We start from the raw sequence: 14,216 nt of genomic DNA on the forward strand, positions 1-14,216 counted from the left end.
AAAAAATACGATCCTTTCACAAATACGTACGTACGTGCTATGACATTAAAAAACAAAAGAAAACATAACCATCAGTGAGTTCATGATTCTTCAAACCAAAAATCAAGTGATTAATACAACCTAAATCTGCATTTCAAGAATTATTCTAACTTTTAGTTTCGAAGACTACTAAAGAATAATTCGAAGAATAAAACCTTTAGTAAAGAAAAAGTAGCTATAAGGAATTTACAGCAATCTATGAGATGAACTGAAGCTAAGTTATTGCAAAGTAAATGTAGAGTTGTAACAACGGCAAACTTAGTGCAGAAACGACTGAATGCGTGTTCACAAAGTGATTGGGAATGAATTGTACATGTGTATTTTAGACTTAAATAAGTCGAGAAAACTAACAGGAATTGTATTAAGTGTAATGTTCATTTTTAAGGAAATTACGTGCGAGTTAAGTGAAATACTTGGGAAATAAAAAGACTGATGTTAGTTCGAAGCCAGTTTCCACACGATGACAACGGCATTGTCCAGCTATGTATCACAATCGTTCATTGAACACACTTATAAAACAAAAATGGGCAAGGTGATTCTGAACAGAAAAGCTAATATACAATCCAGACTGCTCGGACAAAGGCAATTTTAACGATATGAGATTTGTAGTGTTTGGTCAAGAAATTTGAGAGAAAAGTTTCGGACGGACGAAGGCAACAAGCATATTATTTATATACACGTATTTAACGCATCTTAATAAAACCTATCTCTCATGCATTGAAAAGTTTGACTACAACGAACGCGGTGATTCGGTGTGTGTGTGTGTGTGGGGAGATAATATGCTATCCGGACTCCTTGGCTAAAAGCCTTTCTTACGATGAGATACGTTGTGTTTCATCAAAAATTTGCGAGATATGTTCCGGAAAAACAAATGCAAGCGTATTTTCTACATAGATTGTAAGATATAACGACAAAGCCTACACTGTATTACGACTTAGATTAACATATATTGTAACATATAAATAACAAGTACAAAATTTTACCATGGCTTAGATTAGTATACATTGTAGGATAAAACGACAATAAATCCTGTATTGTATCACGACCTTTAATGTCAGTAATTCCTAACATGTTCACTTATAACATTTCTGTTGATAAACCTTACACAACATGACAACAAGTAATTACATAAAGCAACGGTCATACAATAATTATGATACAAAAAGTCACACGGTCGTTAGAATATTAAAAACAAATGGGAACATGCAGCGGTTAGAATATAAAGTAACAGAAAAACAATGGTTATAACATAAATAGATTTTGGTGAGACAGTGATTAGAATACAAAGTGACAGTCCCACAGTGGTTGGAATACAAATTCGAAGCAGCTGGAATATAAATAACAGTCATACAGTGGTTAGAATACAAATAACAGTCACACAGTGACAGTGATTAGAACATAAAGTAACGTCACAGCGATTATGGACCAATAGTCACCTCAAACTGTAGTCATACATTCAACAGTCATACATAAATTGACGGTTATCGTCAATCGATTGTTTCTTTTTTTATTTCACGACTGCATTCAGTAAGACAAAGACTACTTGGCGGTCGTAAAAAACAACGGCGAAAAACAAAGAAACAAGCTCAGAGCCAGAAAACACTTTCGTGTTTTACCGTCGTCGTGAAGCAACCAACTAATCTGGTATAATTTCACGGCCGATACAAGATAACCAACTCGGTGCATTTTGAGTTTCACGGCCGTCGGGTTTCTAGGGTTCGCATACCTACTTGGCAATCAGACTACAAGCCAGTCCTTCAAGTTTTTACAGTTGCGCAGCGGGAGCACTGATCTAGCCAGTCTTGAATACACGCGCTCGTCTGTGTTTAAAAGTTACGTTACGAACCTTGAGACAAAAGCCAGCAAACCAGTACACCCGCTATAAAAGTTGTATCCGATTTCTTAGCCAACCAAACAACTTTTATTTCAATATTTAAATACTGAAATTGGCTGACTCTAGGCCACAGAAGCAAAAAGACGGAAAAGTTATGTCAAAATGAAAGTGAACTTGTATGACAAGGTGAAGCGCCGAGGTTTCCTTGTTTTACTAGTGACAAACTGGCTTTCTTGTTTACATTTTACAACTGGACAATAAATTTTGTTCAGCATTTGCTCACACTAGAACTTAAAAACAACGTTTCAACACAATTCAACACAAACTGAAAGGTCCAATACGCTAATTATAAGTGTTAAAATATTATAATTTTATATTATATTTCTACCGACTGGCTGATTTTTTTTTCTCACAGTTTGAGTTCGTGTGTTTTTGAAATGTTTAACACAACGACAACAGTTTTCCAGTGTTCTGATTGTTGAAGAATTCGTGACTGTGAACTCATTCAAAAAGTACTATTTAAAACAATCAGCTTATTTCAGGTTCGTTACTGAATTTGTCATAAAAACTGATTACACTTCCGTGACTTCGTCTAATTAAAGTTGTAGGCGTTTGCCGGCTAAACCATAGCAACAAGGGTCCAGCATGGCTAGGTGGTTAGGGTGCTCGATTCGTAATCTGAATGTTGCGGGTTCGAATCCCCGTCACACCAAACATGCTCGCCCTTTCAGCCGTAGAGACGTCAAAGTCATGGTCAGTCCGATTATTCTTTGGTAAAAGAGTAGCCCAAGAGCAGGCGGTGGGCGGTGATGACTATCCCTCTAGTCTTAAACTGCTTAATTACGGATAACTAGTGTAGATAGTCCTCATGTAGCTTTGTGCGAAATTCAAAAACAAACAAACAAGCCGTTCCAATAAATACTCAATTTCTGCTTAAAATAACATTCACTTCAGACACATCTATTTTGAAACTTAATAGACAATGAAGTTATGTAATTAAAATACCTAACCAACAATAATAACTCCGGATTAAAACAACAACAAAAATCACCAGGATTTAGGAAACGTGAATGATCTTCACCACGACTCATATTACTATATTTGAGGTTAGTATAAATTAAAAAACAACGATATATACAAAAACAGATATATACCACAATACGTATTTTTAAACAAACTTTAAGATTTAAGATTACGTATGTTTAACATTGAGATAAAAGGGGAAAATGGGTGTTGCGTTGGGAAAAAATGCGCTGATGGTCTTGGGAGTCACTTGACTAAATCCGGGTGGAAGATTCAGCCCACCCTCTGAGGGTGAACGTAGAAACATGTGAAACTACTGTCATAAACAACTACGTTCAATGGAAGTAAACAGGTAAACAAGCAAACACCTTAAGGGGCAAGCGCTTTCCTCTACTTGATGCAATAGCAGAATCACGTACCATTATATACGCTGTTTGAGAAAACGTAGGGCTCTATGAATTAGGTTCTATCATTATCCATACCCTCTTCAGCAATAATTATAAGTTAAAAAGAGAAAGGAAGGAATACCTAGAAACTTCACTTTTTTCGTTCTCGACAGTTAGAAGTTTACTTAGTTTATGTTTTAGTTAAATAATAGAATATTTTGGATAAAAAGTATGAAAAAATCATTCGACATCATTTTCTTATACAGAGGACTTTTCGTTAAATGACGAAAATTGCATTGTAGTTTTACGTCCTGAAAAGTACTCCAAATTAGCCAGTTTACATGTTATTGTAGAATTATTTATAATGATGCCAAATTACTTTAGCTTTTTATATATAAAACAAGGCCATGAATCAATAAAGCCCAAAAGTTCTTGCAAGGTTGAATCTTCTGAGCATTTCACCAGGAGCGAAAGTGATATATTTTATTCTTGACAAAAACAAATAACAATTAGAAAGTTTTCGAGGAAGGTGACAAACAATATAAGAACAAAATAAATGTTTTATTCAGTGAGATATCTCAGTTTTTTCTATCTATAGATATATGTTTGCGTGGGTGTGTACTCATATGTAAGCAGAAATTAAATGTAAAAATTGTTAGCATAGCCTGGTTTCCCTATTCTACAAACCATCTCTCAGCCATATGGAGATTCTTCTACGGTAAACACACTATCGAGGGGGACATTGAAAATCACACATGGTGTCCTTCATTACGCACATGTATATGAAATATGTATCAGAAGTTCGAGTGGAAACCTCTAGAATGGCTTCAAGTTCATCATGTACAGCTTTGGGTTGGATATAGACACAAGATGGCGATGCGCTGTCTCATGAACGGCAGGACTGGCAATTTATGTTGGCGGGAGAAGAGTATTTCCCGTAATAATGAAAGAAGAAACCCGGTAAAATTATTTAGAACGTATAGCAATTATTCTTAATGGCACCATTAAATGCAATACAACGAGTCCCTTGTGGTCTAGATTATTTTTTCTGTTACTCTGTTAAGCCTTGAATGACTATTTAACTATATATATATGTATATTATGTTCCTTACTTCAGAGAAAACACTGATCACCAACCAGATGGTGAAATGATGAATTGTTTGTTTACATATTTCTTATATGCAATAGTAGACTTATGCCTTACTGATATGGAATTACATTAGAGGAAATAACAATTAGGCGTCTGTAACAGTTATCTAAAGGTACATTAAACACAAACTAAATCAACATCAAAGAAGATATGTCAAAAGGATTAACCAATCCAATTTCCATGCCCTGACTGAATACTAAAACACTTTATAAATAACATGTTAGTTCTTTGAATATTTAAAACCATCTTTTGCCAAGAGATGAGTTTCGAGTATTTCTTGTCCAGGCGACGCTGTTGGACACGATCTATCGTTCAAGAGAGAGTTGTCAAAATCATGCATATATTACCAAAAGATAAATATGCCTATTTTCCATTTTGATATCGTTACATAATATGCATTTCAAACAGATGCACACAAACATAACTAGAATTGTTTGCAGATTACAGAACAGTTGATTTGTTTGTTAAATTTCTCAAATACCTTTACCGTCACGGCCTGACTGAATTTGGTGTTGTTTCGTTGTGTCCTCTTAATATCAATTCTAGGGAATAATGACGTACATACTAGATATTTTTATGTCCTGCTTCTTACATAAAGACAAGCCTCTAAACATACTTTGTGCCGTAATAACGAACATTAACAAGGATTGAAACTCTTTCAGTATTTTGGAAATGCAGATGTAGTGAAGACTAACCTTGCCAGTATTCTGTTAGAAAAACAAATGTTCTGAAACGATCATTTTGATATTATTTTGTTTTTAAAGTACATCGTGAGAAATGAACTTCCCTAATATTATGTTACGTTAGAATAACAAACACAAATATAGTATTTAACTAGAGATACAGTGAAGACTAAACTTTCTTTGAAGTTCTGTCAGAACAGCAAAACTAAAGGGAAGACCTTTATAGTATTTATTTTTAACTAGACATTCTATTAGAGTAGCAAACATGAAGGAGAAGACCTAAATAGTGTTTGTTTTTAACTACAGATACAGTGAGTACTAAACTTTCTTTGAGATCGTTAGGAAAGCTGTTATAAAATTTAAAAACGAAAGAAACGGAGTACTAGTACCATTCATTCAATAAGTCTTAAGAACTGCAACGTAAAGTTTGGATGAGATGTAACGATAACCGCTTAAGGTTTATCTTTCGGGGTATACCTCCTAACATCATACGACTAGCTGTTCACCATGTATATACAGAACTATCTCACACAAATTTTTAGCGACCTCAATGCTGTAGTACATTGTTTTCAAACTTCCAGATGTTCTTTCCTTCTCCACTGAAAGCATTATACAATAATTACTCGAAACAATAAGGGTTTTGTTTAGGAAACATATCGAACAATGAGTATATTTCAATTTTCGTAGCTCTAGCGATGAATAATACTTTACTTTTGCCAAACAATAAGAGTTACAACATTAAAGTGGAATGATTGATAGTCACTGAAATGTGTTGTTTGACACGTTTTATTAATTTTTCTCTGAAAACTAAATGGAACGTCACACAGTCTGGAAGATGAAATGTAGTTTAGGAGAAACGTTTTATATAAAGTTTCTACACGACAACTTTCTCGTTGAAAAATAGTTTCAAACCATTATACATAACTCAGCTGTAAGCATGGAAACTTATAATGTTAAAATTCACAGTTCGATTCTTATGGCAAAAACCCCTTGTGCACCGAAGCTAAAACAAATATATTAAAAGGTTGCCATTTGAATAATACGTATATTATAAACTTATTATATATTCCAACATTTTATAAGTTTCATAAGCATCATGGCCCCAAGTGGCACAGTGATATGTCTGCGGACTTACACCACTAAAAACCGGGTTTCGATACCTGTGGTGGGCAGAGCACAGATAGCCTATAGTGTGACTTTGTGCATAATTCTAAACAAACAAACATAAGAATCATACTTTTTGTTTGTTTTCATACACTTTCGCTAAACTATTCTATTCATGTCCATAAATTTGAATTGTCAGCAGTATCCATCGTCGACTATTGTTTAATCAAATAATGAGATCTGACTATCACACTTTTACCGCATATATGACCCAAAAGTTTTGAAAATGATTTATTTGGCGGTAACGAAACGTTAGCGTTTTTATTTATTCTTATGTGCAAAGCTTCTCAATAAACTATCTGTGCTTTACTCATCGCTAGTATGAAAATCAAATTGTTAGCATTATAAGCTCTAAGACTTACAGCTGAGCTATTGGAGGGAGGGAAGGTTAACGGTAAAGGGACGCGAACTTCGAACTTACAAATTCATATATACTCTGACACGCTATCTACTGAGCTACGCTCCGTTCCATATAATATAAACTATATTCAACAGTATTACATCTTATTAAATAGATAACATACCAATAAAAGTACATACTTCAAAACAGAATAGTGGGATTGACCGTAACATTATAACGCCCCTGCGGCTGAAAGGGCGAGCATGTTCGGCGCGACGGGGATGTGAACCCACGACCCTCAGATTACGAGTAGCACGCCTTAACATGCTTGTCCATGTCGGGCCCGCTTTACAATAAGAAAACACAATGAAATGAAGGAGTAATGTAATTTTCAGTACATACGTTACATTATATTGAAATATCAAGTAATAACTGTACCCGTGGAAATTTATGTTTAAGGGAAGTTGTAGAATACTAGAATAGAAATACGTGTTTATGTCTCAAAGCAATCAGAAGTACTTCTTATTTCGATTTCTTTTTCTGTAAAACGTTTGCATCCTGTGCTAAATTTAAACCCATACTTTGCTTATCTGCTTTATTGGAAATTAATTCTATCTTTGAAATTACAAACACCTCAATGTCTTTTTTTTTTTTTTCTACAGGCAGACAATACACAGGGACGTATAGGGAGTGTGTGTGTGTGTTTTCTTGTAGCAAAGCCACATCGGACTATCTGTTGAGTACACTGAGAAGAGCAGAACCCCTGATTTTAGCGTATAGGGGTACCGCACCCCTCAGTACACTATTTGTCAGCACAAATCCATCTATTCGTGTTTTAGGTGGATGTTTGGTGTGTCTTGGATTTCGCACAAAGCTACATGAAGGCTGTCTACGCTAGCCGTCCCTAAATTAGCAGTATAAGACTAGAGGGAAGGCAGTTAGTTATCACAACCCACCGCTAATTCTTGGGCTACTCTTTTATCAACGATTGACCGTTACGGCTTAAATAGTGAGCATGTTTGATGTGAAGGGGATTTGAACCCGCAACCCTTGGATTACGAATCAAGTGCCTTAACCACCCCACCTGGTCATGCCGGGCCTAAGGTGGGAGAAATCTGAAAGAAAAAAAAATTCTTGACCCGACAAATGGTTAGGCAAACAACGAAAATGTCGATAAAAATTCTGCACATTTTCCGGAAAAAAAAGTTATAAAAATTCCTAATCGGATCATGTAATGCACACCAATCTGTATCATAGCAAAAGTTTTTCTACTACGTTTTATTTTTCTTAAACATATGAAAAACCAATGTACAAACTTTTAATTCATGAATATTCGAATATACTTTATTCATTAATCACTTAAAGGAATTTAATATTTAATTTTAAAACACATTAATTTATTCTGTGAGGTTTTAAGTTGTAGTAAGTATGCGATAATGGGTAACAATTATTTGCATTTTAAAAACAGTTTTAGGGTCAAAACACAATCTTTTAAAGTATATTAAAAGATATCCTAAAAGATTCGATTAATAGAAAGTACTAAAACAATTTTTCTCGATCTAACTGCACCTTCCAAAGCTTCTAGGTTTTCTTAAAGAAAAGAAGGAAAAACTAACACGTCTTTTTCGTTTTCCAATAATTGTTTGTTTTAGCATCTTCGAGAAACGGCACAAAGAGCTGTTTCCGAACTGATAGAATGCAAATAGTCAACAAGGCCCACCACTAACTCTGATTAGTAAGATTATTTAACCGTTATTTTCTTGTCACATCTATGGCCTCAAAGTGTGGAGCGTGTTTTTGCGACAAGGGATTGCGAAAAATGAGCAATTGGATTCACAGTCCAAGCAAGCTTACAGTTAGATCATGTTCGGTCTGTTCACTTATGAGAGAGAGTGTTTATATACGTAACATTCATACCAAAGGCCAATTATAAGTGGGCTTATACTGATGGTCCCATGTTAAGTGGACATCAGACAACGTGATATTCGTATCAAAAGTTCATCTTAATTAGTATTTTGTTTGTTTGTTTGGAAATAAGCAAAAAGCTACACAATGGACTATTTGTGCTCTGTCCACTACAGGTATCGAAACCTGGTTTCCTGCGGTGTAAGTCCGCAGACAAACCGCTGTGCCACTGGGGTGCTTTAATAATTAGTAGATCCACATAGTAAAAAAGAACAAAAACACACTTTTGTATACAGGCTTTTTTATCACTTACTGATATCCAAGTCCCAAAATTCAAGGTCCATTTCTCCAATATCCGATGAAGTCAAGCTTGGAACTGGACTAATACCATTAGTACTAATTTCAGTACTGATATTACTGGACGAGACTTCAGGTGAGCTTTCATCACCTGATCTGGAAAAAGCGCTAAAGTCTAGACCTGGTTCCACTTTGACCTTAACAGACATTTGGAAAGTATCTAGGTTAGGTTCCAGCTCGATGTCCTTATTCTTTCTTTTATTAGCTCTGTCCACCAGGTCGGATCTGGACTGGCGGAGCCAGAAGAGTACCAGAGAATCCAGGTTGACGGATTTTGTCTCCAGTTTGAGATACGAGCTTTTATGATTTGCCTGAACCACGGCTAATTTACAACTTAATAAAATATCTTAGTTAACTTGCACAAAAAAATGTTTTAAATTTTCTCACATCTGCACTTCTTTGATGTGCAATTTTTATTTGATTTCTCAAACGAAACCTTCAAAACTTTGCGCGACAAAAACTAAACAGGAGTTTCGGACGACGAGTATCTGCTCAGAGTGAGTTGTACTATGGTTCGACGAGTATCTGCTCAGAGTGAGTTGTACTATGGTTCGACGAGTATCTGCTCAGAGTGAGTTGTACTATGGTTACAGTCAAGTCTGAACTTGTCAGTACATTGCTTAAAAAAAACAACCGACTTTACTCTCACTGTTCTGATAAATTAGAAAACTAGCAGTTTCACCAAGTTATCTTTCGAAATTTTATGTGCTCGTACAAGTACACAACATTTATATCAACCACATACACGAATCTTTTTGGTTTTGGAGAAAAGTACGGGTGTCAAAATCACTTTCGACGAACTAAATAACATTCCAAACACAATGCATCACTGCATAACGGATCACTCCGCTAATAATATCAAATTTTCTTCTTCTTTGTAAGGTTTCAAGTGCTGTTTATCACCACACAACATTTAAACAAGTATTTTTCACATGTTTGTTTTTACAGCCGCAATGCCGCAGCGACTAATTCAAGACTGTGGACTTTGCCGAAACTAAACAGGCTTTAGAAATTAACGTTACATTTTAGAGGGAAAAAATTTATTATTCCAATTTTAACCCACTACAAAACAAACTGCTCAATGCATTTCTTTTCAACTGTCCGAAGGGAGAGATAGGCCTGATGCTGATGATGGAAAATACGTTTTCGACTATCTATTGCAGATTCCGTTTCCTTTGTTCTGAAAAACGTGTTCCATTACACTTTATCGAGTTCGAGCGTGAGACGTTTGTATCTACAAGCTAGAGGTGTTGTGGTGATGAACTGATAATATGTCAAGCAAATTCTCTTTATTCCGAATTTATGAACTTGGAATTAACTGTACTAGTTCAGCAGAGACATCGTCAACATCAACACTCAGTGTCAGGGTAAAGAAGCAATACTGAGGAATAGTTGCTATCAGAAACGTGCTATCGATGTTATGTATACAGTTGACTACTGTATTTATCATACGTACGAAGGAATTAGTCGTTAGGTTGGTAATATCAAATCCTTTGATCTGTTCCTTTTTTATTCTTCTAATGATTCCAGTATTTGCAGAATATGGTTGATCAGTTCCCAGCTCCATGGAGAAGCCAACACAAACTGCTACTCTCCGAGAATCTGCCTGGGTTGGATTGAACGTTCTATTCACTCTTCCCACGAGGTAGGTGATCGCATCTCACGTGACTAGCTCAGGTGCATTTACCTGTCCTTTCGCCAGTTCATGGGCAAGGTCGATCACCTCCTTTCTTCTCGGCCACTCATGGCTGGTCAGAAGATAATAGAATAAAAATGGAGGGATCTAATGATTAAGCCAATTATATTTTTACTTGTAAATTTAAAAGGCTGTAATATACACGAAAACTCAAAATATACTAGCATAGACATGTATCAAATCTTTGAAGACGGTTTATGGTTATTTACGAAAGCTGTTACCTAGATGATAGACTTCATGCTAAATAAGTAAACCTTTTGAAGTGTTTTATTTTATTATATTAATTACCCATTTTCTAGTGTTGTAGGTTCGTAGACATGGGAAGCGATTAGGTATTACTAAAAGTAGTCTATTAATATAACCTATTAAAAGTACTATGACATCCTACAAGTATGTACATGAAGCATACAGCAGTATTTGTAGATTACGTAGTCCTAGTTCATATAAATTTTATGTATAACACCGATAATTTAAATGTGAAAAAAGCACCACCTATGGGATAAACAATGATAAGATAAACTTCAATACAGCTTCAGAAACGTACCAAAATATGATTCGGAACAAGCCTACGAAATGAGCTATAGTTACTGAAACGTAGCTGAAAATCACATATGGGGTATGTAGTGGCGATAAATATACCAGACACATGTTAAAAATATATTTAATATAGTTGCTATATATTTATACATATATACGCAGTCGTATCTTCAGCATTCGACAGCTAATTATAAATAATGAACACGGGTTATTAAACCAAAACAAAAGGCTATTTACGCAACTCCAGCCAACCTTTACGCCATGGAAGAGTTGGTGTTATTCAAAGAAACTCATGTATTAACTCTCTTGAATTTCTAAGGGACGCCACAAGCAAATAGCTAATCAACAAACTCGCTCGTTTCTTGCCTAAGTTTAGATTCTGAATCAAACAGAACGTGGAAGACTAATTGACGGTTTGTAATATCGGAGCTTTCTATTACCATAACCCCCCAACTTTTAAAGTCCTTTAACTCGGTTCACGTGAACTATGTCGTTAAATTTTAGATATTTACCTTAAATGTACAGAGTGGTCAAAAGGAACTTCACATTTTCGACATTTAGTTTAACAGGGGCTTATATGAGCATAGCACCAATGATCATTTTGAGTGTCAAACTTTAATTTGGAATAGCTAGAGGATTCGTTCCATGGACAGAAGTTATGTAGATTCATGATCAATGAAAAGTTATCTTGGTACATTAAAAGTTTCTTCCCTTATATATGATTGTAAAAAACAACAACACGCATATGAAAACTGTGACACCGCAAATTTGCATGTATGGTGACAAAAAAAATACAACCTTCATGCCAAATTTGGTGAGGATCTATCAACAGAGGCCTGGCATGGCCAAGCGCGTAAGGCGTGCGACTCGTAATCCGAGGGTCGCGGGTTCGCGCTAAACATGCTCGCCCTCCCAGCCGTGGGGGTGTATAATGTGACGGTCAATCCCACTATTCGTTGGTAAAAGAGTAGCCCAAGAGTTGGCGGTGGATGGTGATGACTAGCTGCCTTCCCTCTAGTCTTACACTGCTAAATTAGGGACGGCTAGTACAGATAGCCCTCGAGTAGCTTTGTGCGAAATTCCCAAACAAACAAATCTATCAACAGAGGGCGAAGTAGCGGTAATAAACGCAAAATGCCCATAGAAAAAAAACAACAAAACTCACACAACTGAACATTTGTATGTACACCTGCATGGGCCTAATGAACCGCCACACTAATTTTGACGAAGATCCATCCATACCCTGCGATGTAGTTACATGGACAAACAACAGACATTATTATTATAATTTATCTACAGGGTGGCCCGTAAGCCCCTACCCATCCATATATCTTATGTATCCAGTGTATCTGTGTGTTGTCCCTCATTCTCGCTGCGCTCATGTACCCTCGTACATTGTCACAATACGCTCTTCAAGTGTAAATGGGCTTACATCGGCCATATTTCTCTGAAGAAAAAAAAGAAATAAATTTATAATACATGCGTAATTGAATATAACATAACATATGGATGGGTAGGGACTTACGAACCACCCTGTAGAATATTTAGATCATCATTGAATTTTAATTGATTTTAATGACGATAGAGCTGTAACATATATCTGAAAATATTAATCAAATTCAAATATTGAAAATTAACTGAAATGTAGCATAACTTTTGTGTAATCTTCTGAAACAGACGTTTACTCTAAATGTTACTATGATTAAGATGTGTGCTTATGAATTTAATTGTACTGCACAAAAATGAGGCAGAGAGAAAGCCTGTGTTAGCATATAAAGTTAGCGAACGTATCTGTCAAGTGGTATGGACGAGTTTATTACAGCGTTACTATGCCAACTGTAGGTGAGTCTATATTCTTTTACATGCACAAACCAATTACGTCAATAATACAAAAAAACCTAACGCTTTTTTATCTAGCTATTGAAGCATTTATAATATAAATAATACAACATATTTGATGTTTGGCTATGTCTCAGTGGTTTTATCATATAATGGTTTAACACTATATATAAGTTTCACACTCAATTCCACATGCTATTGATAATGGTACCGTTTTCCACTTCCTTAGAGCCAAATAAATAAAGATCATTTACAAAACAGTTACTAACAGCATTATATAAATGGATGTACGTACACACACATTTATTTCTAATGCAGTATTAAAAAATATAACGTTTAAAACCATATGGTCGTTACAGTGCGAACAAAATATTGTTTACAATGCGTATAAGGTTACCTACTATTTCATTAGTTCTATATTGGTCGCTACAACAACAACAATGTCGGCGCCGGCGCCTATGTATGCCAAGGTGAGGTGCAATGACCCGATTTCTAAAGAGAAGACTGTATCTTAGCCAATCAGATATTGCGGGTACCATAGAATGACCAAGAAGGCTTCGAGCAGCAAACATAAAGAAATAATATGTAAACAAGCTTCTTGTATAATACATATACGAGAAATGTTGTTCGGGGGAACGCTAAACGAATAGTATATATTTCAACAGTAAGAACAAGGCCGTGATTTACTAAACTTCTTTTTATTTTGTCCGAATTTAACGCAATTTTTAATTTTTTCTTTTTGCTAAATAAAAATATTTTCAGATAAACCAATTTCTGTTGAAATTAATTTGAAATATTTATAAATAACATTTAACTGTATAATTTGATTAGAACTAATTTTCGAGTTTTCTTCTAATACCAACTTCACTATCGTGTTTTAATATCCCACGCACTTTGAAACCGTTAATGGCATAAACAGTATTCCGTGGATAACACCATAGATAACATTACGAACTCTTGCATGTGTGTATTTCACCTTACCTGATTTGTTTAGTACAATAAATCTCATCTTTAACTGGCAAATAATAATTATTTTCAAAATTGAAGTATATAAATTATAGTTTTGCACTAAGCAAGTGAAAATAGTACAGTTCCTAATGTGAAACTGTACACACACACACAGTAACACATATAACCTAAAAATAATACTTTAAATTAGCTCTTTAGACTATTTTATTTGTATTTAAGAAGAAACTAAACTATAATGATTGATTGCTAAAATAGAACACTCTACGTGTAACTTTTCTAATTATCTTGACAATC

The 14,216-nt window shown here is 35.2% G+C and overlaps 1 protein-coding gene across 3 annotated transcripts in view; it reads right to left on the reverse strand.

The window, feature by feature from the left end:
* The window catches only part of LOC143233868 (ecdysone receptor-like), a 98,170-nt gene that overhangs the window by 24,874 nt on the left and 59,080 nt on the right, over positions 1 to 14,216 (reverse strand). The window contains exon 1 of one of the 3 annotated variants that reach the window (XM_076470690.1): positions 8,838 to 13,706. The exons of the other annotated variants lie outside the window; for them this stretch is intronic. Coding sequence (XP_076326805.1) covers positions 8,838 to 9,030 — 193 coding nt within the window. The 5' untranslated portion in view covers positions 9,031 to 13,706. Of the gene's footprint in view, positions 1 to 8,837; positions 13,707 to 14,216 lie in introns of those variants that run through there. 3 annotated transcript variants of the gene reach the window in all.

The sequence above is a fragment of the Tachypleus tridentatus genome, chromosome 12 (genome assembly GCF_004210375.1).
Source record: "Tachypleus tridentatus isolate NWPU-2018 chromosome 12, ASM421037v1, whole genome shotgun sequence".
NCBI lineage: Eukaryota > Metazoa > Arthropoda > Merostomata > Xiphosura > Limulidae > Tachypleus > Tachypleus tridentatus.